Genomic DNA, 26,639 nt, shown 5'->3' with positions numbered 1-26,639 from the left:
AGTTCCCTCATCTGCAACATGGGGATTCAATACCTGTTCTCCCCCCTACTTAGACTGTAAGCCCCATGTGGGTCCTGATGATCTTGTATCTACCCCAGGGCTTAGTACAGTGCTTGGTATATAGTAAGTGCTTAACAAATACCATAATTATTATTACTATCCACATAGATACACACACATAATGGTCACAATGTTGGTGAAGCGTCCTCTCAGGGATGAGCCTCGATCCTGACATCAAAGGAGCAAAAGCCTGTACAGAGGAATTGATGAGAACCTGAGCAGAGGAACCAATTAGAGCTTGCCCAGAGGAACTGAGTTAGAGTGCCAGTGCTTTCATTGTCCCACTCACACTCTCTCATCCATGCCAGTCATATTCTTGCTGGGGCACAGAGAGCAATAAGAGAGAAGATGGGCAGGGCTACCATTTTATCCAGCTACTGGAAAAAGTGGGATTAGACCCCAGCTCTCCTGCTTTCCAGAGCAGGGCTCTTTCCACTAGACCCTCACCCCTCCCTCAGTTCCACAGCACTTATCACTATATTTTTTTAATTTTAATGTCTGTCTCCCCCTCCAGACTCTAAACTCTTTGTGGACAGTGAACATAATAATAATAATTAAAAATAATTATGGTATTTGTTAAGTGCTTACTACTCTCCAGGCACTGTACTAAGTGCTGGAATGTGTCTACCAACTCTGTTATGTTGGACTCTCCCAAGTGCTTAGTACAGTGCTCTGCACAGACTGCTTAATAAATATCACTGCTTGATTGATTGGCCCAACGTCAGGGACCCAACCCTCCTCCCCACCTCCACCCCCACCCCCACACATTATACAAAAATACCAACGTATACCCACACATGTGCACAAACACCAAAACATACAAATACCTATGCAGATATACCTCCAAAGAGACACACAGAGAAAATGCCTAAATCAATCTCAAGAACCTGCATTGTCTAGCACAATAGGGAACTGAAAACCCACTGGATTAGTTCCTCAAAAAGTGGGGTATCTTTCAGGCTCTGGATCAGGCCCCAGGAGTTGGGGGAAGAAAGGTTTGTCTGGGGTATCTTCCCCCGCAGCCTAAGTCTGGAGCCAGGCAGAGGAGGGAAACTCTGAGCATTGGGCTTGTACTTAATGTTCAAAGGGGCCTTCACAAGTCTCTGAGCCTCAGGTGGAAGCGTGTCTGCTGACAAGGAAGTAACAGAGAAGCCATGCTGGCTGAGTCTGGCAACCCTTCCCCATGCCCACCAAGGAAAGGACTTTCTACTGGGAGTTATGACCAAGTCCGCCCTGAGGCAGAGCCAGGCCTGCTTAGGGCGGTGGCAAGAGTATGGCTGGAGAGGAAGTGCCATTTTTCCCAGGGCTGACAAAATTCCAGTGAACCTGACACAATTCCAATGAACCTGGGAGGGAACGAATGGACGAGTGAGAGCAATGAGTCGGTGAATGAGCGAGTGTGTGAGGGGTGACTAAGGGAGTGAATGAATGACTGTGTCAGCAAATGTGAGGAAATGAATGTGTATGTGTGAATGGGTACCTCCCTGGGTGGTGAAGTGGGCAGATTGATCACAGCAGGTTGACCTCCCATGCGGTCCCAGTGATCCATAGCCAGGGGTGAAGAGTGCAGGGCGTGTGAGGAAAGTGGCCCATTGCTCAGGATAAAGTCTTCACCAGAGAGAGACGGGAAGGCCCTGCCGACAGACAGGATCTTATCTGCACACTGTCAGGACCAAGCACTAGACTCACCTGCCCCCTGGTGGCCAGAAAGAGGACCAACATGCCGACCTCTGGGTTCGCTGCCTTCTCCTAAACTATCCGTCCGTGGGTATTACCAGGACCGGAAGGGTGGGAGGCTGGAGTCAATCAATCAATCAATCAATCAGTGGGTATTTATTGATTGCTCACTATGTGCAGAGCACTGTGGTAACCTCTTGAGTCCTTCTGAAGCTCAGTGGATTCAGGTCCCCCTACCCCAACCAGCTCCCCCTTTTCCTCATCCCCAAGCCTGGATCCGAGATTATCTGCAGGGGATAAGGGGCAGTCAACTAGACTGTAAAATCACTGTGGGCAGAGTCTTGTCTTCTGACTCTGTTGTATCATACTCTCCCAAGCGCTTAGCACAGTATTCTGCATACAGTAGGCCCTCAATAAATAGCATTGATGATAGAGAGGATGAAGGGAGGGGCATGCGCAAAATCAGAAGTGGGAAGGCTGAGATTATTTCCGATTCCTTGAGTGGGTGGGGATGGGCCGTACGCATCTGTGCCTAACTCATTGTACGGGACCTTTTGCAGCAGCTCCAGAATAAGTTGTCAGTACGTGAGTGCGAATGGGGTGGGTGGGGAAAGGGAGGAGGAATCTGCTAAGTAAGTAACAGGGATCTCTTGCATGGTTTACAAGAGAGGACAGGACACCTAGGTTCAAATCCCAGCTCTTCCACAGGCCAATTGTTGGCCTCTTTCACAAAGGCCAACAGCTCAACCCCTTTGTGTCTTAGTTTCCGCATCTGTAAAGCAGGAATAAAAATGCTTGCCTGCCCACCTCTCCCCTCCTAGACTGAATCCCGTTTTGGCCTCAAGCTGTCTGGTCTAATTATTCTGGTCTAATCATCTACCCTAGCGCTCAACACACTGCTTGGCATATAGTAAACACTAATAAAGACCATAGTGAAGTTTTCCCCGAGGGATCCCTGTGGACCTCTCCCCGAAAGGGCCCCTACAGGCCATGTGGCTGCTCGAGAAGGGGAGTGAGGGTAACTTAGATTGTGTGCCAAGCACAAACCGCAGTTCCTTGCACGTTTGAAGAGAGGACTGCGGTTGCCTTGGCTTGCGCCGTCCACTCTTTGCTGCTACCGGGGCCCGGGCCAAACGGGAGCTGCGGCCAAGCCGGCTGCCCCGGGGGTCCCTGCTCGGCTTCCGAGCTTCGGGGAGCTCAGGGGATCACCGGGGAGGGCAACTGGCGCCGCAGAGCCTGAGAGGAAGGGTACCCGCCAGTTCGGTTGGCATTCACAGCCTCTCCGGATCCCCGGTTACTCCCGCTGATACTCCCCCTTGCAGCTTTCCGTCTTGGGGGTCGGTCCTGGACTGACCCCTCCGCCTCCACACAGCTCTGCTCGCTGGAAATGTTGACGTTCCCGCCGGGTTTAGCCCCACCTTATTCTGGAACTTGGGGGGGGGGAGGGGGGCACGCTGACCCTCCCTTCACCCCCTCCCCATTAAGTACCCCTCCCTCTGTGGCACGGGTATCCCGCTTCATGGCCAGGTAGCGGAGGGGCCCAAGGAACCTATAGGTGCCAGTTGCAGCTCTGCCCCCGCCCGAAGTCAGCTGGTATCCGGGGCAGGGGGCAACCTTTCCATTGAAGTGGCGGGAGCTCTCCTCTCTAGACTCCCCTTCCTCTCTCTTTGCCCCGACCCCACTATCCCAATTTTCCTAGCCCTGATCCTTCCTCCCCAAACTCCCATGCCCTGATCCCACCTCTCCAAACTCCGGAGCCCTGATCCTACCTCCCTAAACCCCATACTCTGATCCCACCTCCCGAAACTCCCATGCTCTGACCCACCTCCCCACGCCCCGCCGTCTCGGGGGAGGGCACAGAGCTGACTGCCCCGGCAGGGTCCCGACCTAACTAGCCCGCTCCCCGAGCCCGGACCCACGCTCCGGGAAGGGGGGAAATCGATTGTGTCCCTAGTCCTGGCCTTCCATCGCCTGTTTCTGGGGCTCCGCAGCCAAGTTGGGGGCTGGGGAAGGAGCTCTGGGAGCGCAGCCTTCTCCTGCCTTGGATGCGGGACGCGATATCCAGAGCGGGGTGGTCCCTCCCGGCTCCCCACCCGATTGCTGCTTTCCTTGGGTGGCGGGGATAATAATAGTAATGATGGTATTTTTTCAGCGCTTACTATGTGCCAAGCACTGTTCTCAGAGCTGGGGTAGTTAAAAGTTGGTCAGGTTGTCCCACGTGGGGCTCACAGTCTCAATCCCCATTTTTCAGATGAGGTAACTGAGGAACAGAGAGCAATAATAATAATAATAATGGTATTTGTTAAGCGCTTACTCTGTGCAAAGCACCGTTCTAAGCTCTGTGGGGGCAGATACAAGGTAATCAGGTTGTCCCACGTGGGGCTCACAGTCTCAATCCCAATTTTACAGATGAGGTAACTGAGGCACCGAGAAGTTAAGTGAGATAAGTGAGTGACTGGCCCAAAGCCACCCAGCCGACGAGTGGGGGAGCTGGGATGAGGTACGGCCTCCCTGCGGCCCCTCTCCAGCCCGTCCCGGCTCGGCCTTGCGGGGAGGAGCTGCGGTTTGGGAACGCCCCCCCGGCTCCGCACGCTCGGGGCGGGGGCTCCTGCTAGACACGGAGCCCGGGCCCTGCCCTTCCCCGCCCCCGCCTCGCCTTCCTTCCCCTTCCCTCCCGGCCGAGGCCCTATAAAGCGGCGGCCCGCGGCTCCGGGCGGGCCAGACAAGCAGCCCTGCCCTGCCCTGCCTGGAGCGGGCTCCCTCTGCCCCTTTCCCCCCTGCGGCCGGGCCCGAGGTCCCTCCACCCCAACAGCCCGGCTCCCCCGCGCCTCTCCCGGAGCCATGCTCCCGCTCTGGCCGCTGTGGCTCCTGGCCCCGGCCCGGGCGCTGCCCCAGCGTCCGGCGGCTTCGGACCAGGCTCCTGCGGGCAGCCAGTGCATCGGGCCTGACTGCTTCGCCGTCTTCTGGACGGCCGCGTCCTTCGAGGGGGCGGCCCGGCTGTGCGAGAGCCGCGGGGGCCACCTGATGACCGTGCGCTCCTCCGTGGCCGCAGACGTGATCGCCCTGCTGCTGCTGCAGCAGGGGGCCCCGGCCCGGACCCCCGGCGGCCGCCTGTGGATCGGCCTGAAGCTGGACGCCCACGCCTGCGGCCGCCGGCAGGACGGGCCCCTGCGGGGCTTCAGCTGGGTCACGGGCGACCGCAACACTAGCTACAGCAAGTGGCGGAACCCGGACGGGGCGGGCTGCGGGCCGCTGTGCGTGGCCGTCCCCGCCTCCCCGCTCAGCGAGGACGAGCGGGACCCGGTCTGGGATGCGCGGCCCTGCGACGCGGACTCCGTCGGTTTCCTGTGCGAGTACAACTACCCCGACTCCTGCCAGGCCCTGGCCCCGGCGGCCGGCGCCCTCTACTCCACCCCGTTCGGCGGGAGCGGGGCAGACTTCCAGTCGCTGCCCCCCGACAGCGTGGCCTTCGTGGGCCAGCTGGGCCTGGAGCTGACGTGCGGGGGGCAGGGACACGGGGAGGGGCTTCGCTGGGGCCGCGCGGGTCCGGGGCCCTGGGACTGCAGCTTGGAGCGGGGCGGCTGCCAGGGCACCTGTAAGCGGGAACCCGGCGGGCCCAAGTGCGAGTGCCCCAAGGGGGCTGCCCTGCTGGACGATGGGCGCTCCTGCGGGCCGCAAGGCGACCCTTGCTCGGGCAAGTGCGAGCAGTACTGCCTCGACGTGCCCCACGGCTCCGACAGCTTCCAGTGCATGTGCGACTCGGGCTTCACGCTGGGCGCCGACGGCCGGACCTGCGTGGACATCGACGACTGCGTGCTCGGCCCGTCCCCGTGCCCGCAGGTCTGCATCAACGAAATGGGCGGCTTCCGCTGCGAGTGCCACCCGGGCTACCGCCTGGAGAACGGCAACTGCGTGCCACCCGACTGCGCCAGCCTCCGCTGCGAGTACCAGTGCCTGGTCCAGCCCGACGGCCTGCCCCGCTGCGAGTGCGCCCCGGGCTTCGCGCCGCAATCCGACCGGCCCGAGAGCTGTGTCCTCTTCTGTAACCAGACCCAGTGCCCGGCCGACTGCGACCCCAGCCCCGGGGGCGCCTGCTCCTGCCCGACGGGCTACATCCTGGAGGAGAAGCCCGAGGCCGAGGGCGGCAACGTATGCAGCGACGTGGACGAGTGTTGGTCGGGCAGCTGCGACCAGGGCTGCCGGAACCTGCCCGGCAGCTTCGAGTGCTCCTGCCACGACGGCTTCAGGCTGGACCCCTCGAGGGAAGGGGTCTGCCTGCCCGACGGCCCGGACGACGGCGACGGGGCCAACGAGGACGCCGGCTCGGGGGAGCCTTCGTCGACGCCGCCGACCTCCATCGCCTCCCCAACGGCCCGGCCCGCCGTGAGGGGCGTCTCCCCCGGGGCGCTGGTCGGCATCGTCCTGGGCGCCCTGGCCCTGGCCGCGGTGCTGGTGGCCGTAGCGTGGCGGCTGCAGAGGCGCCAGTGCGCGGCGCTGGGCCCCAAGGGCGCCGGGCCTGCCAAGGAGGTGAGGCTGCACCAGGTGCGCACCGAGCCCGTCCCCCAGAAGCTCTAGGTCCTGGGCCGGGCCCCGGGGGGTGCCAACCGCCGCTGGAGCATGCGGCCGGAGCGCTCAGCCGGGCAGTGCCCCCCCGGTGCGCTCAGCCGGGCAGTGCCCCCCCGAGCGCACGGCCGGGCAGTGCCCCCCCCCCCCCCGGAGCGCACGGCCGGATAGAGCCCCCGGAGCGCCCAGCCGGGCAAGTGCCCCCGGGCCACCCAGCCAGGCAGACCCAGGGGGGCGCGGAACCTCTCCCCTCCCCAGAAACCCCTGGCCATTTCCCCGTCGAACCCAATCCCCGGTCCCTGCCCCTCGCCCGCCGCTGCTCCAGGGCCCACCCGCCTTCGCCCCAGGCGACTGGGCCGGGGAGGACGTCGGAAGCCAACCTGAGCGCGCCGGGGCAGTTCGTGGCGCTGAACACCCCGACTCCCGGCTGGATTCGGGGGCCGTGAGGGGGCCAAAGGGTCTAGCCGTTCGGCTTCTTGCTCTCAGCCTACTGAAATTCGCCGCTGCCAGTACCTCAGGGAGTCGGGATCGCTCCTGGCATGGTATCCAGGGCCTCCTGCCGAGGAAGAGACAGGGCTCCTTTATCTCAACCCACATCGGGGTGTCTCTGGCTTTCCTTACTCCCCCTCCCCTCTCATCCCATCCCCTCCTGGGCGCCCGGCTGGCTGGAGAGCTCACAGAGCAGAGGGGGAAAGCATTGAGAAAGGAAGACTTATTCAATGTTCGGAATCCACCCCACCCCATTCTCGAGAGTCGCCGGGGACCGGGGTGTACTTGGGACTGGACGGGTCACTTAATGGGTCAGCCCAGGGCTTGGAAGCTGCCCCCCTGCAAAGCCTCAGGTTGAAGGGGTCACTGGGAATTCGGCTCTCTGAGCTCCAAAAAGATCATACTGACAGGAGAGCAGAGACTTTGGGTGCCTTTATCCCCAGCCCTTCAAGTTTGTGCCTCACGACCAGGTCCTGACTGGGCCCAAGAAGGGAAAGGCCAGCTTTTAGCAACCAGAAGCCCTGCTCTTGACAAATGGACTACTTCTAAGGTGGGCTGCACTATCTGCATTTGCTATCCTCACTGAATGGATTCACCGGATGATTGCTGGGCTCCCTGCCACCCGAACTGCGTAGATGTAGATCGAGTCTCTGGGGATTCTCCCATTTGGGGTGAAGGAGGATTGCTCAAAGGCACTGAGCATTGAAAGCCGGGCCCTTCCCATTTAAAAAGCTGGGGTGTTTGTGTTTCTGGGTTGCCTTCATTGGAGAAGCAGCAGGAAGTACACTAATTGTAGCAGGGACTCTGGACCCTGGAGTGGAGGGTGGCTTGGGAAGTTTAAGCTAAAGTGATCAAATTGTCTTCAACTTTGGAAGAGGAATTCTGTGTTTTGCAAGGTCCTTGTTTTTTAACTGTGCCCTACCATTTTGTAAACTTGATATGTGTAAATAATTATTTATTTATTGTAAAGAACAGGGCAAGGCCTTGCTTGGAAGCGCTTAGTACAGCGCTCTGCATACAATAAGGGCTCAATAAATATGACTGACTGAATGAATGAATGTTCAGAAATAAACGGTTGTGCAAGCCTGTCTGGCACCAGGACTGGGGGTACATGTTTATTTTCCGAAGGCAGGAAGTGGCTTTGCCAAGCCAGACTTGCTCCTTTCCCTCTACAACTGTGGTTTTAAACAAGAATTCAAGAGCCTGGGGAAAGTGAGAGTGCAATGCTGGATTCAGTGCAGTCTGCCATGCTGCTGGCCCACCTTTAAAACTCTACTTACCCAGTTCCCTTTTCTTCTGAAAATTCCTGAAGCCACTGGCAAGCAGTCCAACATGATTGGCGTGAGTCTCTCTGCACCAACACCTCGCCTAGCGGAGGGGCTGGGTGAATAATCTTTGGAAAACTGAAATACTGGGAAGGGGTCAGGGAAGGCACTGCTCAGGACTGTCAATTTGGCACCGTCACTCCTGGCATCCACCTCCTTAAGCCACTCCACAACGTGAATGGGGTCCCCAGGCAGCTTCCCCGTCCTCCCAAGAAGATGCCAGGGCATCACTGGGCTGAACCCTGTTAACCTTCCCACATGTCCCCGCCGGCCCCTCCGAAATTAGGGTCACTCCCTCTGGCTCCTTGCTGAGCTGGGCACCTTGCTGAGCTGCCAGTCTTTGCCCCATGGTCAGCGGAGATGCAGTGCAGGGCATCTATGGTGTAAACCTCCTGTCCTTCTGCCTAGGGATGGCAAGGGAGGAGCTCACATCTGGTGGTCACATGGTATTCACACAGCTGGAAATAAGCTCACATAAAAGCAACAGTAAATGCACAGACGTTGATGACCTGAAAATATCTGGGGACAGAGAGGGCTGAGCCCTTCAGCTGCTCCAGTGCAGCTAGAGGAAGTTTCTTAGTTTGGGAATTTTTAAGTTAGTAAGTGCTTAGTAAGTATCATTGTAGAATTTTAGGTTAGTAAGTACCATCACCGTGTGCTAAACCCTGGGGTGGATAAAAGGTCATTTGATTATCATCATCAATCGTATTTATTGAGCGCTTACTATGTGCAGAGCACTGTACTAAGAGCTTGGGAAGTACAAGTTTGCAACATATAGAGACAGTCCCTACCCAACAGTGGGCTCACAGTCTAAAAGGGGGAGACCTTGTCCCCTGTGGTTTTTGTCTTATTTGTTAAGCGCTTACTGTGGACCAAGCATTGTGCTAAGCAATGGGGTAGACATAATGCGATCAGACACAATCCCAGCCTCACATGGGGTTGATAGTCTAAGGAGGAGGGAGAATGATAATCACAATAGTTGTGGTATTCTTTAAGCAATTACTGTGTGCCAAATATTTTATTAAGCCCTGGGGCAGACACAAGCTAAAGAGGTTGGACACAGTCCTGGAGCTCAGGATCTGAGGGGGAGGGTGACCCATTTTATAGATGAAGAAACTAAAGCCCAGCAAAGTTAAATGTCTTGCTCAAGGTCAAACAGCAGACAAGTGGAGGAACTGGGATTAGAACCTAATTCTCCTGACACCCAGTCCTCTACTCTTTCCACTAGGCCACACTGCTTCTCTCAATTTCAACGGGTCTCACAATCTAAAAGATGGTGGGGGGAGGGGAGCCACTCTCTTCTCCCCATGTTATAGATGAAGAAATTGAGGCAGCAAAATTAAGTAACTTGCCCAAGGTCACACAACAGGCCAGTAGCAGAGCTGGGATTAGAATGCTGGTCTCCTGATTCCCAAGCCTCTGTCTGTTCCCCAAAGCCATGCTGCCTTTATTAATAATGATAATAATAATATCTATAGTATTTGTTAAGCACTTACTATGGACAAGCACTGTTCTAAGCCCTGGGTTAGATACAAGCTAATCAGGTAGGACACAGTCCCTGTCCCCCAGAGGACTCACACTCTTAATCATTATTTTACAGCTGAGGTAACTGAGGCCCAGAGAAGTTAAGTGACTTGCTCAAGGTTACATAGCAGACATGTGGAGGAGCCAGTATTAGAACCTATGTCCTTCTGAGGCCCAGGCCTGTGCTCTATCTACTAAGCCATACAAAGGCAAGATGAGATTCCCTTCTCGTGGCAAACATCTGTGAGCCAGACCTTTGTTTCTGGATAGTCTCCTTTGAAATGGTTGGGGGCTGGTGCTATGGACTGGAGCTGGCCACAGCGCCAGGGACAGGGATAATGCCTGAACTTCCCACCATGTCACACCAACCTGCAGGGAAATCTCTGCCTTTCCCAGGCTCTGCTTTGGGCTCTTGAGAATGTCCAGCTGATTGTGGCCAGCTGCTGAAGTCAAAAGAACCCTGGACCTGGGCCAGGATAATGGGAACCACTTGAGTGCGGTTTCCGTTTTGTGTAAGGGAACCTGTGTTTTGGGGAGAATGGAGGGAATTGGGTGTAGACAGAGCAGCGGGAGTGGTATTAGAGTAGAATTAAGGCACAGTGGAGAGCATAAGACCAAAAGCTAGCCGAGTGGACAGATGGCCCTGGACTCCTTCTATTCAGTCCCGTTCCAATCGGGTTCCAGGTTGGGACACAGAGCAGCAACATAGATTCAAGGGGTCCACCCTTCCACCTGACTGACAATGAAGTCCTGGGGCCTGGTGCCCCTGCTCCTTCCCCACCCTGCAAGAGTTCTTGGGCATGATGGCCCTGTGTAGGAGGCAGGACTGAGGGGGAGAGGGAGGGCTGATGTGGTGACCCCAGGAATGGAGAGATGGGGGCATGGGGAGGGCTAGCTGGGAGGTGCATCATAGCTGAAATAGAAATGTCTCCTGCCTCCCCAGGCCATGGCTCCCTTGGCCCTCTCTATTTCCATAAAAATAGTACCACAGACTCACTGACTCCAGCCCCACCCCACTCCTGCCAGAAAGAGAAGACCCACAATTAGTCACTGGGATCTGCCTGAATGAGCCAGGGCAGGTATTGGTGTTGAGTTCAAATTGTGCCACCGTTTGACCAGAGCATCCATTTCCCAGTAGTCCCAGGACCTCCCCCCACCCCCACCCCCAGGATAGGATTACTGGGGAATGGGGGGGGGGGGGTCCCCCACACTGAGGTAATACCAACTGGCATGGAGTGGCAAAATTTCTGACCCCGTGCACCTCTAGGTTAGTTTCAGGGTCAGTCTGCTGTGGCAAGCAAAGATTTGGGCATAGGATTTAGGGGTGGAGAAGGAGAATCTCCTAATTGGTTCAGGAGTTGGCCCTGCCGTCAGAAGAGGCAACAGCACAGGGGAACAAGTTGGGCAGCTGCGGAGTCCAAAATGCTCTCTGTCCATTGTGGGGGCAGTGTGTCCCCCACCCTCACCCATTGCCACCTGCATGAGCTCTCAGGTCAGTAACAGTAACTTTCTGCAAGGAAATGATTTCCAGATCCCTGCCTCAGCTCGTGCTGAGGCAGCTCGTAGGCATGCTAGTTTGGTCGGCATCTCTCCTGGAACTGGCAACTACAGCTCAGCCGCAGAAAAGCATAAACATCTAGAGACCTCTCCAGTGAGGGTGGTGCCAGGGATTCTCTGGAAAAACCTTGGAATGCCTGCCAGAGTGACAGCAGAATGGCAGGGTGGGCACCTTAAGCTTGCTTGTCTCTCTGGTGTGAGGGGGGCTGGCCTGGGCAGTTTCAGACTAGTCCCAGATAGGTTTCCCTGTCGGTTTCTCAAGTCTTGCCCTGGTGACTATCAGACTGCATTCAGAGTGCTGGCAAATTATTCCCTCCTTGAGGCCCACAGCAGGGAGAGGAGGAGGTGGGAGGAGAGGGAGAATGAATGGGGAGGAAGAGGAAGAGGAGGAAGAGGAGGATGAGGAGCAGGTTGGGGAGGAGGAGAAGGAGAAGAAAGAGGAGGAGGAGCAGAAGGAGGAAACCCTTTTGGCCCTCCCCCACCAGGGTGGGGCACTTGGGCTGCATGTGCTGTTGTAGTGGAACAGACCTGGAAATCAGAAGGTCATGGGTTCTAATCCTAGCTCTGCTACTTGTCTGCTGTGTGACCTTGGGCAAGTCACTTCACTTCTCTGGGCCCCAGTTGCCTCATCTGTAAAATGGGGATTGAGACTGTGAGCCCCACGTGGGACGGGGACTGTATCCAACCCAATTTGCTTGTATCCACCCCAGCACTTAATACAGTGCTTGGCACATAATAAGTGTTTAACAAATACCACAATTATTATTACTTTTATTGGTGCAATGGGTCAGGGCCAGGCCAATTCAGTGAGCTGGGGGTGGGGAATGGGGGAAAGAGGAGCACTGAAGTCCCTTGAGAATGGCTGAAGGGAGGTCCATGTGGACGATGGAGCACTGGGTATCTGAGAACCTGGCACACTAATGATCAGACTCGAAGACCAGCTAGAGCAGGGAGGAAGCACCAAGCCAGGTGCCTGCTGGGCTTCTGACAGCCTCACCACTTAGCCAAGTTGTGTCACCCTGGCCTGCCTCCCGGCCGGCACTCTACAATAATAATAATAATTTGTTAAGCACTTATTATGTGTCAGGAACTGTACTTACTTGCAGTCAGGAGGCTGGGAACACTAGGGTGGACGGCAGACACTATACTGGAAACCCTCACAGGAGGGTTGGCAGTCTGGGCCCTCAGGGAACGGTGGACACTCAAAAACCAGATTGGGGATAATAATAGTGATGATAGTATTTGTTAAGCACTTACTAGGTGCCAAGCACTGCTCTAAGTGCCAGGGGACATACAAGGTAAACAGGTTGTCCCACGTGGAGCTCACAGTTTTAATCCCCATTTTGCAGATGAGGTAACTGAGGCACAGAGAAGTGAAGTGACTTACCCAAAGTTACACAGCTGACAAGTGGCAAAGCCAGGATTAGAACCCATGACCTCTGACTCCCAAGCCCGTGCTCTTTCCACTGAGCCATGCTGTTTCTCTGAAACGTTTCCTTTCCCACCTCAGACTTCATCCTGAACAGTCTGTAATGAGCACGCCTGCCTGAATAACTGCCATCAGACCAAGCTCTGACCCACTCCAACACCCCCATCCCCCCTCCCCTTTCTTTTGCTGCTCCCAGGGGACCCGAGGGCTGCCACAGGGAACAGGCAGCCTGAGCAGGAGCCTATTTGTGGCCCCCAACCATCCAGGCAGCAGTAATCAATAGGGTGAACCTGGGGATCAACCAGGAGCCCCACACCCGGGCCCAGTCATAGGACTGGAAACCCAGCTCTTCACAGGCTGAACCCAAAGGGCTTAGCTGATCCCAGACATCATGTCTGGATGCACTACATGCCAGCCCCTTGGAAGAATGGTGTGTCCACAGTGCTGGGAAGTTTGCAATTCTGGAGATTGGCATGGGTTGGTGTCATGCTCCTTGAGCCCCAGAGTGGGTAGGCTGGACACCAGGGGAGTACTGCTTGATTCTCACAGGAGAATGCGCTGTTTATATTTATGTTGTACTATCCCAAGTGCTTAGTATAGTGTTCTGCACACAGCAAACACTCAAGAAATACCATTGACTGAGTCCTTAAATGTAAATTTACAAAGTTTTATCTCTATTAGTGATTATTCCAAGAAACTGAGTAGTGATAGTACAGGATTAGATATGCCAACGAAGACTGGGGTCTCCCAGAAGATACTGACATTCTGCACATTCCTGAAGACAATGAGGGTTGGGGAAGGTCTAATCAGAGGTATCATTTGGGAATTCTCAGAACATTAAGGAAATTTCTCCCATTAAGGTGTACACTCCCCAAGGGGAAAGGCTTACAGGCTTTTCTATCCAACCGGAAACTCCCAAATGAATGATGCCTGGAGGCTTCAGCAGGGATGGTGAAAGAAATTCAGGGAGTAAAGAGGCATTCATCAACCTACAAATCAAGCAAAAATTCCTCACTCTCAGCTTCAAGGATCTCCATCACCTCACCCCCTCCTACCTCACCTCCTTTCTCTCCTTCTACAGCCCAGCCTGCACCCTCCGCTCCTCTGCCGCTAACCTCCTCACTTGGCCTCATTCTCTCCTGTTCCGCCATCGACCCCCGGCCCACGTCCTTCCCCTGGCCTGGAATGCCCTCCCTCCACACATCCACCAAGCTAGCTCTCTTTCTCCCTTCAAAGCCCTACCGAGAGCTCACCTCCTCCAGGAGGCCTTCCCAGACTGAGCCCCCTTTTCCCTGTCCTCCTCCCCATCCCCCCCGCCCTACATCCTTCCCCTCCCCACAGCACTTGTATATATTTGTACAGATTTATTACTTTATTTTACTTGTACGTATTTACTATTCAATTTATTTTGTTAATGATGTGCATATATCTTTAATTCTATTCTGACGATTTTGATTTTGATGATTTTGATGTTGACGATTTTGTTTTGTTTTTGTTGTCTGTCTCCCCCTTCTAGACAGTGAGCCCGTTGTTGGGTAGGAACCGTCTCTACATGTTGCCGATTTGTACTTCCCAAGTGCATAGTAAAGTGCTCTACACACAGTAAGTGCTCAATAAATACGATTGAATGAATGAATGATTCAAACTCAGAGAAGGGGCCCCAAGGGGAAATTAAATCTCCATGGAGTAGTGGGTTCCTTGGTGGCAAGGAAACGTGTCAAAACCAGCTGGAACTGGAAGAGCAAAATGCAATGTTGGCATTTCACTTGCCAGTAAGCTCTTTAAAGTTGTTTTCCTTCAGATAATTCTGGATTAGATTCTCTGGTTATTCTCAGCCACATCCCCGACTGTAGCCTGCCAGCAGCAAAGCTTGGGGTGTCCCCCCCATCCCTCCCCACCCCCACCTCCTTCCCTCACTGTTGTATCAGCAGGTTCCAATTCAGGCAAATGGCTGATTTCCTCAGGGAGAGAGGCAGAGAGAAGGAGTGGGGAAGCTAAATATTGTTTGAACTTCCCCTTCCAGCTACACCTCACCCTATCCTGCTGGCATTGAAAGTGACTGCGAGAGCCAAAGCCATTTGGCGAGGGTCATCAAATGTTGCTGCCGTGGGAACAGGGGCTGGTAGGAAATGGTTCACAGGAGCAAGGCAAAGTGTGACAAATCAAAACCAAATCCAATTCCAGGTAGATACCGAGGCTGTGGCTTGCTTGCCACCAACCCAACTAACCAGATTCTCCCCATTGGTGATTATAGATCAGGGGACTTTTTCTTGTCCAAGAAAGGGCCTACGGGGACTTCTCAAGCCACATGGAGCTCCCTGCAGTCTCCCCAACCTCCCCTTTCCCTCTTTCCCTCTTCACCTCTAGGTGAAGGGGCATCATTCATTCATTCACTTCGATCAAATATTATTGAGCACTTACTGTGCACAGAGATAACAATAAACAGACACATTTCCTGCCCACAGTGAGCTTACAGGAAGCCATCAGGGACTGGGCCTGCTGGTCGGCCTGCTGCCTACCTTGGACACAGAAGGTACCGCCGTCCAAAAGAGAACGGGTTACAGTGGTTCCATTGGGGACCCAAAGATATGTGCTGATCTGTCTCCCACTGGACAGGGACGGACTTTGAAAGAGAAGAAGGTACAGCTCTGCACATTCATTCATTCATTCAATCATATTTATTGAGGGCTTACAGTGTGCAGAGCACTGTACTAAGCGCTTGGGAAGTACAAGTTGGCAACATTTAGGGACAGTCCCTACCCAAGAGTGGGCTCACAGTCTAGAAGGGGGAGACAGACAACAAAACAAAACATATTAACAAAATAAAATAAATAAAATAGTAAATAGGTACAAGTAAAATAAATAGAGTAATAAATATGTACAAACATATATACAGGTGCTGTGGGGAGGGGAAGGACATAAGGCAGGGGGGATGGGGAGGGGGAGGAGGGGGAGAGGAAGGAGGTGGCTCAGTCTGGGAAGGCCTCATGGAGGAGGTGAGCTCTCAGTAGGGCCTTGAGGGGAGGAAGAGAGCTAACTTGGTGGATGTGCAGAAGGAGGGCATTCCAGGCCAGGGGGAGGATGTGGGCCGGGGGTCGACGGCGGGACAGGCAAGAATTAGGCACGGTGAGGAGGTTAGTGGCAGAGGAGTGGAGGGTGTGGGTTGGGCTGTAGAAGGAAAGAAGGGAGGTGAGTAGGAGGGGGCGAGGTGATGGAGAGCCTTGAAACCGAGAGTGAGGAGTTTTTGCCTGATGCGTAGGTTGATTGGTAGCCACTGGAGATTTTTGAGGAGGAGAGTAACATGCCCAGAGCGTTTCTGCACAAAGATGATCCAGGTAGCAGCGTGAAGTATAGATTGAAGTGGGGAGAGACAGGAGGATGGGAGATCAGAGAGGAGGCTGATGCAGTAATCCAGTCGGGATAGGATGAGAGATTGAACCAGCAGGGTAGCAGTTTGGATGGAGAGGAAAGGGCGGATCTTGGTGATATTGCAGAGGTGAGACCGGCAGGTTTTGGTGATGGATTGGATGTGAGGGGTGAATGAGAGAGCAGAGTCGAGGATGACACCAAGGTTGCGGGCTTGTGAGACGGGAAGGATGGTAGTGCCGTCAACAGTGATGGGAAAGTCAGGGAGAGGGCAGGGTTTGGTAGGGAAGATAAAGAGTCTCTGCCCCTGCTTGGCATTTCACTTTTTGTGTATTTATATATAAGTAGTCTCATAGGCTGGGTATTTGGAAATTGTCATGAGGTCAAGAAGCCAAACACACTCTGGCTGCTGGTCTGATGGGGGCCACTCAATTGCTCTGGTTGCTGGTCTGTTGAGGGCATCTCATCCCCTCTGGCTGCTGGTCTTTTGGGCCCCCTTAACTGCTGTGGCTGCTAGTCTGATGGGGGCCCTTCATCTGCTCTAGCTGTTGTGCTGATGGAACCCCTCGTCCACTCTGGCTGCTGATCTGATGGGGTTCCCGCACCTCACCCCTCCTACCTCACCTCCCTTCTCTCCTTCTACAGCCCAGCCTGCACCCTCTGCTCCTCTGCCGCTAACCTCCTCATTTGGCCTCAGTCTCACCTGTTCTGCCATCGATCCCCGGCCCACATCCTTCCCCTGGCCTGGAATGTCCTCCCTCCACACATCCACCAAGCTAGCTCTCTTCCTCCCTTCAAAGCCCTACCGAGAGCTCACCTCCTCCAGGAGGCCTTCCCAGACTGAGCCCCCTTTTCCCTCTCCTCCTCCCCATTCCCCTCTGCCCTACCTCCTTCCCCTCCTCACAGCACTTGTATATATTTGTACAGATTTATTACTTTATTTTACTTGTACATATTTACTATTCTATTTATTTTGTTAATGATGTGTATATATCTTTAATTCTATTCTGACGATTTTGCGGGACAGGCAAGAACGAGGCACGGTAAGGAGATTAGCGGCATAGGAGCGGAGGGTGTGGGCTGGGCTGTAGAAGGAGAGAAGGGAGGTGAGGTAGGCGGGGGCAAGGTGATGGAGAGCCTTGAAGCCGAGGGTGAGGAGTTTCTGCCTGATGCGTAGGTTGATTGGTAGCCACTGGAGATTTTTGAGGAAGGGAGTAACATGCCCAGAGTGTTTCTGGACAAAGACAATCCGGGCAGCGACGTGAAGTATGGATTGAAGTGGGGAGAGACAGGAGGATGGGAGATCGGGGAGGAGGCTGATACAGTAATCCAGACGGGATAGGATGAGAGCTTGAACGAGCAGGGTAGCGGTTTGGATGGAGAGGAAAGGTCAGATCTTGGCAATGTTGCGGAGCTGAGACCGGCAGGTTTTGATGACGGCTTGGATGTGAGGGGTGAACGAGAGAGTAGAGTCGAGGATGACCCCAAGGTTGTGGGCTTATGAGACGGGAAGGATGGTAGTGCCGTCAACTGTGATGGGAAAGTCAGGGAGAGGGCAGGGTTTGGGAGGGAAGACAAGGAGTTCAGTCTTGGACATGTTGAGTTTTAGGTGGTGGGCAGACATCCAGATGGAGATGTCCTGAAGGCAGGAGGAGATGCGAGCCTGGAGGGAGGGGGAGAGAGCAGGGGAAGAGATGTAGATTTGGGTGTCATCAGCGTACAGATGATAGTTGAAGCCGTGGGAACGAATGAGGTCACCAAGGGAGTGAGTGTAGATCGAGAACAGAAGGGGACCAAGAAATGACCCTTGAAGAGTCACAAATCTCCAGCGTCAGAAATCTATCAGGCTGCAAATCACGTGAAGAGCCTACCTGGAACTGCTAGACTGAACTGAGTTATAAACCCATCAGCAAAATGCCTAACCTGGCGAGGGAACAGCTCTTTCCCTTTCTTCCTCCCTCCCTCCCTCCCTCCAGAGTGGTCTCTGGTTAAGGTTGTGTAATCATAGGGTTTGGCATGACTTTCAGTGTCCCTCATTCCTAGAATGGGAGAGATTCCCTGTTTCTGCTGTCATTCCAACCAAGACTGATTTTCTGAAGCTGGAGTGAATCACTTTCAAGGGAAACTCAGGGAGTCCGAGAACAGGATTTTCCCCAGATTGTAAGCACATTGATGTCTGGCTGCTCTGTGGCCTTACACAAGTCACTTAAATTCTGTGCTTCAGTTTCCTCATCTGTAAAAATCTGTTCTCCCTTCTACTTAAACTGTGAGCCCTATGAAGAATAGGATCTCTCTCCAACTCAATTATCTTGAAATACCCTACCACTTAGTAAAGTGTGTGGCCCATAGTAAGCACTTAACAGGTACCACAGTTACTGTGAAGGACTTGAAATTGAAGCGATGGTGAAGAACTCCTGCCTGTGGCGTGATCCCAAATATTCCATGGTCAGATCTAAACTAGAAATCACCTGGGCACTCTTTATTTCAACCATGAATATTTCAAGTGAAAGGAGTGCTGTTTTGTCGTGAAGTGTCCAGACTATGTTGAACTCAGACACCCCACTGTTGGAATTTGGGAGCTTCAGAATCTTTCCTTTGAAAATTGGAATGTGGAAAATTTTATTACAGAATGGATAGTTGTTTTGAGCACTGGCAAAATGGGCAGAGAATGTGTCTACTATGTTGTATTGTACTCTCCCAAGTGCTTAATACAGTGTTCTGCACACAGTGAGCACTCAATAAATACCACTGATTGATTGAACAGCACACCCAGAATCAGTCAACAGAGCAGAGAGAGAAGCCATCAGGTATACAAAAGTAGAATGTATATTTGAAAGGATTTTCCTTGTTGGCACACAGTCCCAATCCTCTCCTCCCCAAATCTCACCCTCTTGGAGATCTGGGAACGACTCTCAGATTCCCACCCAGGTCCCCAATCCCCAGCCCTCCCAGCAGCTGTCAGTTAGACAGACAGTTGGCCAATCAAAAGGGGATATCACCTTCTGGCAAAACTCCAGTCTCCACAGCTGAAATAATGAACTTCCAGTGAGTCCTGAAATATTGTGAAAAAATGAACTGTGGGTCGACTCCCTACCAGTTTGAGCAGAGCAAGGGAGCTGGAATCAGAGATCAGGGAGGAGTGTGGGAATAGGTGGAAAGGCGAGAGCCAGTTGTGCCTGGGGCCACTGAGCTAACAGCTCAGGCACCCTCCCTTACTGAACTTAGGTTGGGTCTTCACGAACAGTGTTCATTCATTCAATCTTATTTATTGAGTGCTTACTGTGGGTAGACCGCTGTTCTAAGTGCCTGGGAGTGTACAATGCAACAATAAAACAGGCACATTCCCTGCCCACAGTGAGCTTACAGTCTACAGGGGGAGTCAGATATTAAAATAAAGAAATTGCAGATATGTACATAAGTGCTGCGGAACTGGGGGCGGGGGAATGAATGAAGGGAGCAAGTCAGGGTGATGTAGAAGAGAGTAGGAGAAGAGGAAAGGGCTGAGTCAGGGAAGGCCTCTTGGAGGAAGTGTGCCTTCAATAAGGCTTTGAACAGGGGAGAGAATAATTGTCAATGAAAAATGGAGCTGCTTATCTGATCAAAAAACCCCTCTTTAGCTTGGACTCAGGGCAGTTAGCATCCCAGCCATGCCCCCCATCTCTTTCAACCTTGAATCAGCATCTTGTACCCACTGAAACTGCCACCAGGGGAGGATATTGGCCGATGTCAGTGCAGTTAGCAGGAACTCTCATCTCTGCACACCTGGGCACAGTGCCCCACACCTTGCCCAGGCATGAGGAACCCAACTGCAAATTCTTGCCTTTCACCGATCCCTGATCCCTTGGGGGTAGACTCGGTACTAGTGTTTTGGGCTCCTTAGAGACCCATAAACATTGACATTTGGTAAATGTAAAGGGATTTCCACCAATTTCCATTCACAGTTCTCACCCTCTTCTAGATGACCCCTGTGTCATACATTGGGCATACATTGGTCACAGGCTCAGGTTCCTTCCAATCAATCAATCAATCAATCGAATTTATTGAGCACTTACTGTGTGCACAGCACTGTACTAAGCGCTTGGGAAGTACAAGTTGGCAACATATAGAGACAGTCCATACCCAACAGTGGGCTCACAGTCTAAAAGGGGGAGACAGAGAACAAAACCAAACATACTAACAAAATAAAATAAATAGAATAGATATGTACAAGTAAAATAAATAAATAGAGTAATAAATATGTACAAACATATATACATATATACATATATTCCACTGAATCACTGGGCCACATGCCCCTCATCGAAAGAAAGCTTAGTCCCCAGATCTGTAGATACAGAAAAGGGAATCATGAAGGCTAGTTCATGCGGACAAACACCAAAAACATTTCCACTATCCCTTAATTTCCCTGCTTTAATCATAGCAGTATGACCTAGTGGCAAGAGCATGGGCTTGGGAGCCAAAGGACATGGGTTCTAATTCTGGCTCCACCACTTGTCTGCTGAGTGACCTTGACAAGTTGCTTCACTTCTCTGGGCTTCAGTTACCTCATCTGTAAAATGGGGATTAAGATTTGGAGCCCCACGTTGGACATGGACTGTATTCAAACTGATTATTTTGTATCTACCTCAGCACTTATTACAGTTTCTGGCACATAGTAAGCACTTAACAAATACCATTAAAAAACAGCAACAAACTTCTATCTACCTCAGTACTTAGAATGGTGCTTGACACATACTAAGTATTTAACAAATACCACAATTACATTTTCTTCACCCTATTCCCCTGCTTACTCCCACTTCAACACTTCCATGTCACCTATGCACTTGAGTCCTTACTCCTTAATGACTTAGATTCTCACCCCACAGTCTCGCTGCAGAAGCACTCATACACTTATTTTTAAGATCTGTTGCTTAACCCTACCTGTAGTAGATTTTAGGGTCTGTCTTCCTCCCTAGATTGTAAGCTTCTTGAGGGTAGGGATTGTGTCTACCAACTTTATTTGTACTCTCCCCAGAGCTTAGTACAGTGCTCCGAACAGAGTAAGGAGTCCAATAAATACCTTTGATAAACTGATTGACATGAGGATCCATAAATTGAAAGTAGGTGTGAATGGATAAAATGCACAAGCCCATGTGGGCAAACAAATCAATATGCCCCATGGCACATGAGTAGTGCAGCCAGGGACTGGTGGGCTGGGGCCTCCTCAATCTTGACTAGGTGTGGGGCCTGTCGGGACTTATAGTAATTGCTATAAGGATAATAATAATAACAATAACAATAATGGTATTTGTTAGGCACATACTTGGGCCAAGGACTGTACCACACTGGGGTAGGTATGAGACAATCAAGATGGATAGAGTCTCTGCCCCTGCTTGGCATTTCACTTTTTGTGTATTTATATATAAGTAGTCTCATAGGCTGGGTATTTGGAAATTGTCATGAGGTCAAGAAGCCAAACACACTCTGGCTGCTGGTCTGATGGGGGCCACTCAATTGCTCTGGTTGCTGGTCTGTTGAGGGCATCTCATCCCCTCTGGCTGCTGGTCTTTTGGGCCCCCTTAACTGCTGTGGCTGCTAGTCTGATGGGGGCCCTTCATCTGCTCTAGCTGTTGTGCTGATGGAACCCCTCGTCCACTCTGGCTGCTGATCTGATGGGGTTCCCGCAACCGTTGCTAGTCTGATGCTAGTGTTTTAGACTGTGAGCCCACTGCTGGGTAGGGACTGTCTCTATATGTTGCCAATTTGTACTTCCCAAGCGCTTAGTACAGTGCTCTGCACACAGTAAGCGCTCAATAAATACGATTGATGATGATGATGATGATGGGGGTCCCTCATCCGCTCTGGCTGTTTGATGGGGGCCCGTCAACCGCTCTGGCTGCTAGTGTGATGGGGCCCCTCATCCTCTTTGGCTGCTGGTCTGTTGGGGGCCCTGCAACCACTCTGGCTGCTAGTCCGATGGGGGCACCTCATCTGCTCTGGTTGCTGGTCTGTTGGGGGGGCCCCACCTCTGTGAGAAATACCAAGAACTGCAGAAGCTGTTTGGTCCCCTTCTTTCTACTCTTTCCACTGCATATTCACTGACCTCCAAATCCAAAGATGACCAGCTCTTTCTTGAACTCCAAAGAAACAGCAAGTGACTGCAGCTGTGTTTGTAACACACCCTAGTTGTGTGGTCATGGCCCCGATTCTCGCCAGAGAGTGGTGTGACTCTGAGGGTCAGGGAGGGTGGGGCGGATCAGCAGGCTGAGGCACAGTAGTCCAGAACCAAAGCAGCACTTTTGGCTGTGGCAAATGCAAGTAACCCTTTCACCCCACACCTTAGCACCACCCTCTGCCTGCCCTCACCCCATCTTTCCCCCGAACACCCCCTGGGGCAAAACAGCTATCATTTCCATAGCTCCTCCTGCCTTGACTATATCAGGCCACATAATTGCATCTCTGAAATAATCTGCCCCTTCCCCCGATCTACACAGTCCATGTGAGTTCTGAATTATTTTGGATACTACAACTGGTTCATGAAAAACCAAGGATTATTGGCATAGGGGCAGTCAGGTGGCCTTTCAGTAGTTTACATGAAATCTAGATCTCTCCAGTGTAGACTGGTCCCAGATGAATGCAAAAGTGGTCCATGGCTTCTGGGATGACAATAGACAATCAATGAAGAATGAAGGGGTTACATCTGACTTTTGATCAGGACAGATCCTCACTGCCCAAGTCAAACATAGAGCAGAGACACTACTCAGGTTATTCATGACCCCCAGACTCTCCTTTGCCTGGACTCTATGCCTTGCTTGGCTGCTGGAGGCCCTAGTAGGGCATGGCATGGTGCTGCCTCCCCCAATCTCTGCTCCTCATTCTCCTGGAGCAGCTGTGGTGCTTTCTGGGGGCTAGGGGAGGCGGATTGTTGGATCTGGTCAGCCCCAGAAAAGGTTTTGGATCCAGGGGGCAGAGGGGCAAGTGCAGCTAGAAAAGTGCTGAGTCATATGGCCAGTTCACCCAGCAGGCACCCCTGCCCCAGTGCTGCCTTCTGATCTGGCCCAGGTACAGCCCTCCCACCCCCACCCCCCCCACTACAGCCCATCCTCTCCCTCTCCCACCCCCTGCCCTGAGGCACCATTTGATTTGGCAGAGTGGAGACTCATCCTTCCTTGGCTCCCCTCTGCCTAGTCCTTCAGGAGACCAGGCCATGATGCCATCTCGAGCCATGGTGCGGTGCTTTTGGCAACCTTTCGGCTAACAGTGAGCCCTCGTAGGTCCATAGGTTCAGGGCTTGCCTATGGGGCCGGTGGCCAAGGGGACTTCAAAACTTTTCCCTCTAGACTGTAAGCTCCCTGTGGGCAGGGGCCATGTCAACCAATTCTACTGAATTGCAGTCTCCTAAGTACTTAGTATAGTGCTATGCATCCAGTAAGCACTCAGTAATTACCATTGATTGATTGGCGTCCACAGTGTTTCCAACGGGCCCAGTGTGGGAGAGTCTCCCTTAGTCCAAGCTGGCTGAAATCCTGGCTTGCCACTTGCACCATAATGGTGTTTTGGGGGCTTACTGAAAATCCTGTCTCACTTTGGAGGATCATTTCTTTCCTGGAAACAGTTTCGATTTTCCCTTTCTGGCTCATCCTCCACTCACACCATCGTCATCATCATCATCATCCTGGGTCTACTCTCTGCAGAGCCGGGGTGGTTGTTATGTGCAGAGTAGTGTACTAGGGGATGGGCACAATCACTCAATGGTATTTACTGAGTATTTACTATGTGCAGAACACGGTACACATGCATCTCCTCAGCCCCCAGACCTCTTCGCTTTAGCAGGAGAAGCGGATACCTGGAGTAGATGGCCACTTCCCCGAGGAGGACCACAGCTGGGAGAGGTTTGTTCCTGGGTGACCGCTGCAACCTCCTTTCCCCAACCCCAGAAATCTGATCCCGGACCCGTGGGCTGCAGACAAACCTTAATCTACAAATGAGCCGCAGGGCTAGACCATGGAGGAGAGCATGACTGTGGTGAAATGTAGCTCCACGGAAAAGCCCAAGCATTTGGCAGGGTCATGCCTGCCTATTCTCTTGGCCACCACTTCCATTCCCAAGGGTAACTCGAGGGAAAGGGTCTGCCTCCAGGCCCTCGGTGTCTGCCCTGCGGGTTTACCAGGACTACAGACCCAGCCCCGCTGGAATTTTCAGGACAAAGGAGGAGTAGCAGCAAAGAGAGACCCCCTTTCTCCCGAACAGGCCTCAAATCCCCAGTTCTTCAAGGACTCAGTTCAGTGCTCGGCACACTCAACAGATATTGATTGATCTTCCCTCTGGGAAAGGCATTCCGGGGGCTGCCTACAGTTCTGGGGAGGATGGAGGAAGAGCTGGGGGAGAGGGAGGGAGGCCAGGTCTCTGTGCTGTTCTTGGCGGCTGGCAGAGACGCCGAGGAAAGGGCTCAGGGGATGGGGCTGGTGGGAGGGTCTGTGTCTGTCCGAGGGAGAAGATTCAGGTGTCGGTCCTGAAGGGTAGGGTCTTGCCTAGAAGGCGGTGGTGCTGCTGAGGGTGCCAGGCCCGCCGTGGGTGGACAGACCTCGGTCTGTTGTGGGGAGAGGATCCAGGTGTCAGCCCTGGAGGGTAGGGTCTTGCCTAGAAAGCGGTGGTGCTAGTGAGGGTGCCAGGCCCGCCGCCGGGCTCCGGATCCTCGGGCTGGCGTGGCAGCGGTGGGGTCGGGCCCGGCTCGGCTTTGCCCTTCAGGGCGTTGATGTAGTAGTCCAGGGGCTCCTCCTCCTCCTCCTTCTCAGCCATTCCCCGCTCATCCGCCACCGCTTCATGGGGGTGCCCGGAGTGGGAGCGGGAGCGGCAGCAGCAGGGGCGGTGGGCGAATGCCCCCTGGCAGGAGCGGCGGAAGCGGGCGGAGAGGAGGCTGTACAGGATGGGGTTGGCACAGCTGTGGGCATAGCTGAGCAGCAGCGCCACGTGGGCCGGCGCGGCGCCCAGCCGGGGTCCCAGCAGGCCGGCCAGCTGCACCACGTAGAAGGGCAGCCAGCAGAGGACGAAGACGGCCCCGACGGCCAGCACCAGCCTTGTCAGCCGGCCCTCGGAGCGGCGGCCCCGCCAGCCGGCCCGCAGCGCCGCGGCCCGCACCTGGCCCACGATCCCCAGGTGGCACAGGCCGACGGCCAGGGCGGGCAGCACGAAGCCCAGGGAGAAGGTGTAGAGGACCGAGGCGGCCGAGCGGGCCGGCCGGGGCCCGTGCAGCCCGCAGGCCTCCGGGCCGGGGAAGGCGGCCAGGGGCGAGCAGGCCAGCAGGGCGGCCAGCCACACGCCGGCGCTGACCAGGCGGGCCTGGCGGGGGCTGCGGCCTCCGGCCCGGGGCGGGTGGGCCACGGCCAGGTAGCGGTCCACGCTGAGCGCCGCCAGGCCGAAGACGCTGGCGAACATGGCCAGCCCGGCGGCGCCCAGCACGGCCCGGCACAGGGCCGGCCCGAAGGGCCAGCGGCGCAGGGCGGCGGCGGCGGACACGAAGGGCAGGCTGAGCAGGAACAGCGTGTCGGCCACCGCCAGGTTCAGCAGGTAGGTGCTCGCGGCCGGGCGCGGGGCGGCGCGGCGCAGCAGGACGAAGATGACCAGCCCGTTGCCGGACAGGCCCACCAGGCCCACCAAGCCGTACAGGGGCTGCAGGGCGATGGCCGCCACCGCCGCCCGCTCCTCCTCGGCCCCCGGCAGGCTGCCGGTGCTGGGGGCCGAGGGCCCGGCGCCCCCGGACGAGCTCATCCCGGCGAGGGCCGGGGCCCGCGGGAACCGGGGGACGGGATGGAGCTCGGGATCCGCCCACCGCGCTCCCGCTTCCCCCGTCCCGCCCCCTCCGCCGGCACCTGCGATTCGCCTTCCACCGCGGCCCCAACCTTCCTGACAGCCAGCCCACCGACACCCTCTCCTCCTCCTCTCCTCTCTCCTCCTCCTCTTCCTCCTTCTCTCCTCTCTCCTCCTCCTCCTCCTCTCCTCTCTTCTCCTCCTCTTCCTCTCCTCCTCTCCTCCTCTTCTTCCTCCTCCTCCTCTTCTCTCCTCTCTCCTCCTCCTCCTTCTCTCCTCCCTCCTCCTCCTCCTTCTCTCCTTTCCTCTCTTCTCTTCTTCCTCCTCCTCCTCCTCTCCTCCCTTCTCCTCCTCCTCTCCTCCCTTCTCCTCCTCCTCTCCTCCCTCCTCCTCCTCCTTCTCTCCTTTCCTCTCTTCTCTTCTTCCTCCTCCTCCTTTTTCTCTTCTCTTCTCCTCCTCTTCCTCCTCCTCCTCTTTCTCTTCTCTTCTCCTCCTTCACTCCTCTCCTTTCTCCTCCTCCTCCTCTTCCTCTTCTCTTCTCCTCCTCTTCCTCCTCCTCCTCTTTCTCTTCTCTTCTCCTCCTTCACTCCTCTCCTTTCTCCTCCTCCTTCTCCTCCCTTCTCTCCTCTCGTCTCTCCTCCTCCTGCTCCTCCTTATCCCTTCCTCCTCCTCCTCTTCCTCCCCTCCAACTCTCTCCCCTCCTCTCGCCTCCTCTCCCTCCTGTCCCCTCCTCCTTCTTCTCCTCCCTTCTCTTCTCCCGTGTCTGCGCTACAGCGTCCAGGGGTTGGGGCAGGTCCTCTCGCTCAACGGTTCTTTCCGTCCCGATCCCCGGCTACTGGGCTGACCCGCGGAGCGGGCGGGGG

General features: G+C 54.4%; 2 protein-coding genes across 2 annotated transcripts; one reads left to right on the top strand and one right to left on the bottom strand.

Moving 5' to 3' along the window:
* The first annotated feature begins 4,510 nt into the window (after window positions 1-4,510).
* Window positions 4,511-7,839, top strand: THBD (thrombomodulin). Its single transcript, XM_038743906.1, has one exon. The coding sequence runs from the start codon at window positions 4,579-4,581 to the stop codon at window positions 6,310-6,312; it is 1,734 nt and encodes a 577-aa protein (XP_038599834.1). The 5' UTR covers window positions 4,511-4,578; the 3' UTR covers window positions 6,313-7,839.
* Window positions 7,840-23,107: 15,268 nt separating this feature from the next.
* SSTR4 (somatostatin receptor 4) lies at window positions 23,108-25,737 on the bottom strand. Its single transcript, XM_038745710.1, has one exon. It carries the CDS (start codon window positions 25,735-25,737, stop codon window positions 24,610-24,612), a length of 1,128 nt encoding a protein of 375 aa, XP_038601638.1. The 3' UTR covers window positions 23,108-24,609.
* Window positions 25,738-26,639: the final 902 nt, after the last annotated feature.

The sequence above is a fragment of the Tachyglossus aculeatus genome, chromosome 1, assembly GCF_015852505.1.
Source record: "Tachyglossus aculeatus isolate mTacAcu1 chromosome 1, mTacAcu1.pri, whole genome shotgun sequence".
NCBI lineage: Eukaryota > Metazoa > Chordata > Mammalia > Monotremata > Tachyglossidae > Tachyglossus > Tachyglossus aculeatus.
This window is presented reverse-complemented; position numbering and strand designations above follow the sequence as displayed.

Bases quoted from the DNA above. Each gene is read 5' to 3' on its own strand.
- THBD (XM_038743906.1), top strand. From the start codon at position 4,579: ATGCTCCCGCTCTGGCCGCTGTGGCTCCTGGCCCCGGCCCGGGCGCTG.
- SSTR4 (XM_038745710.1), bottom strand. From the start codon at position 25,737: ATGAGCTCGTCCGGGGGCGCCGGGCCCTCGGCCCCCAGCACCGGCAGC.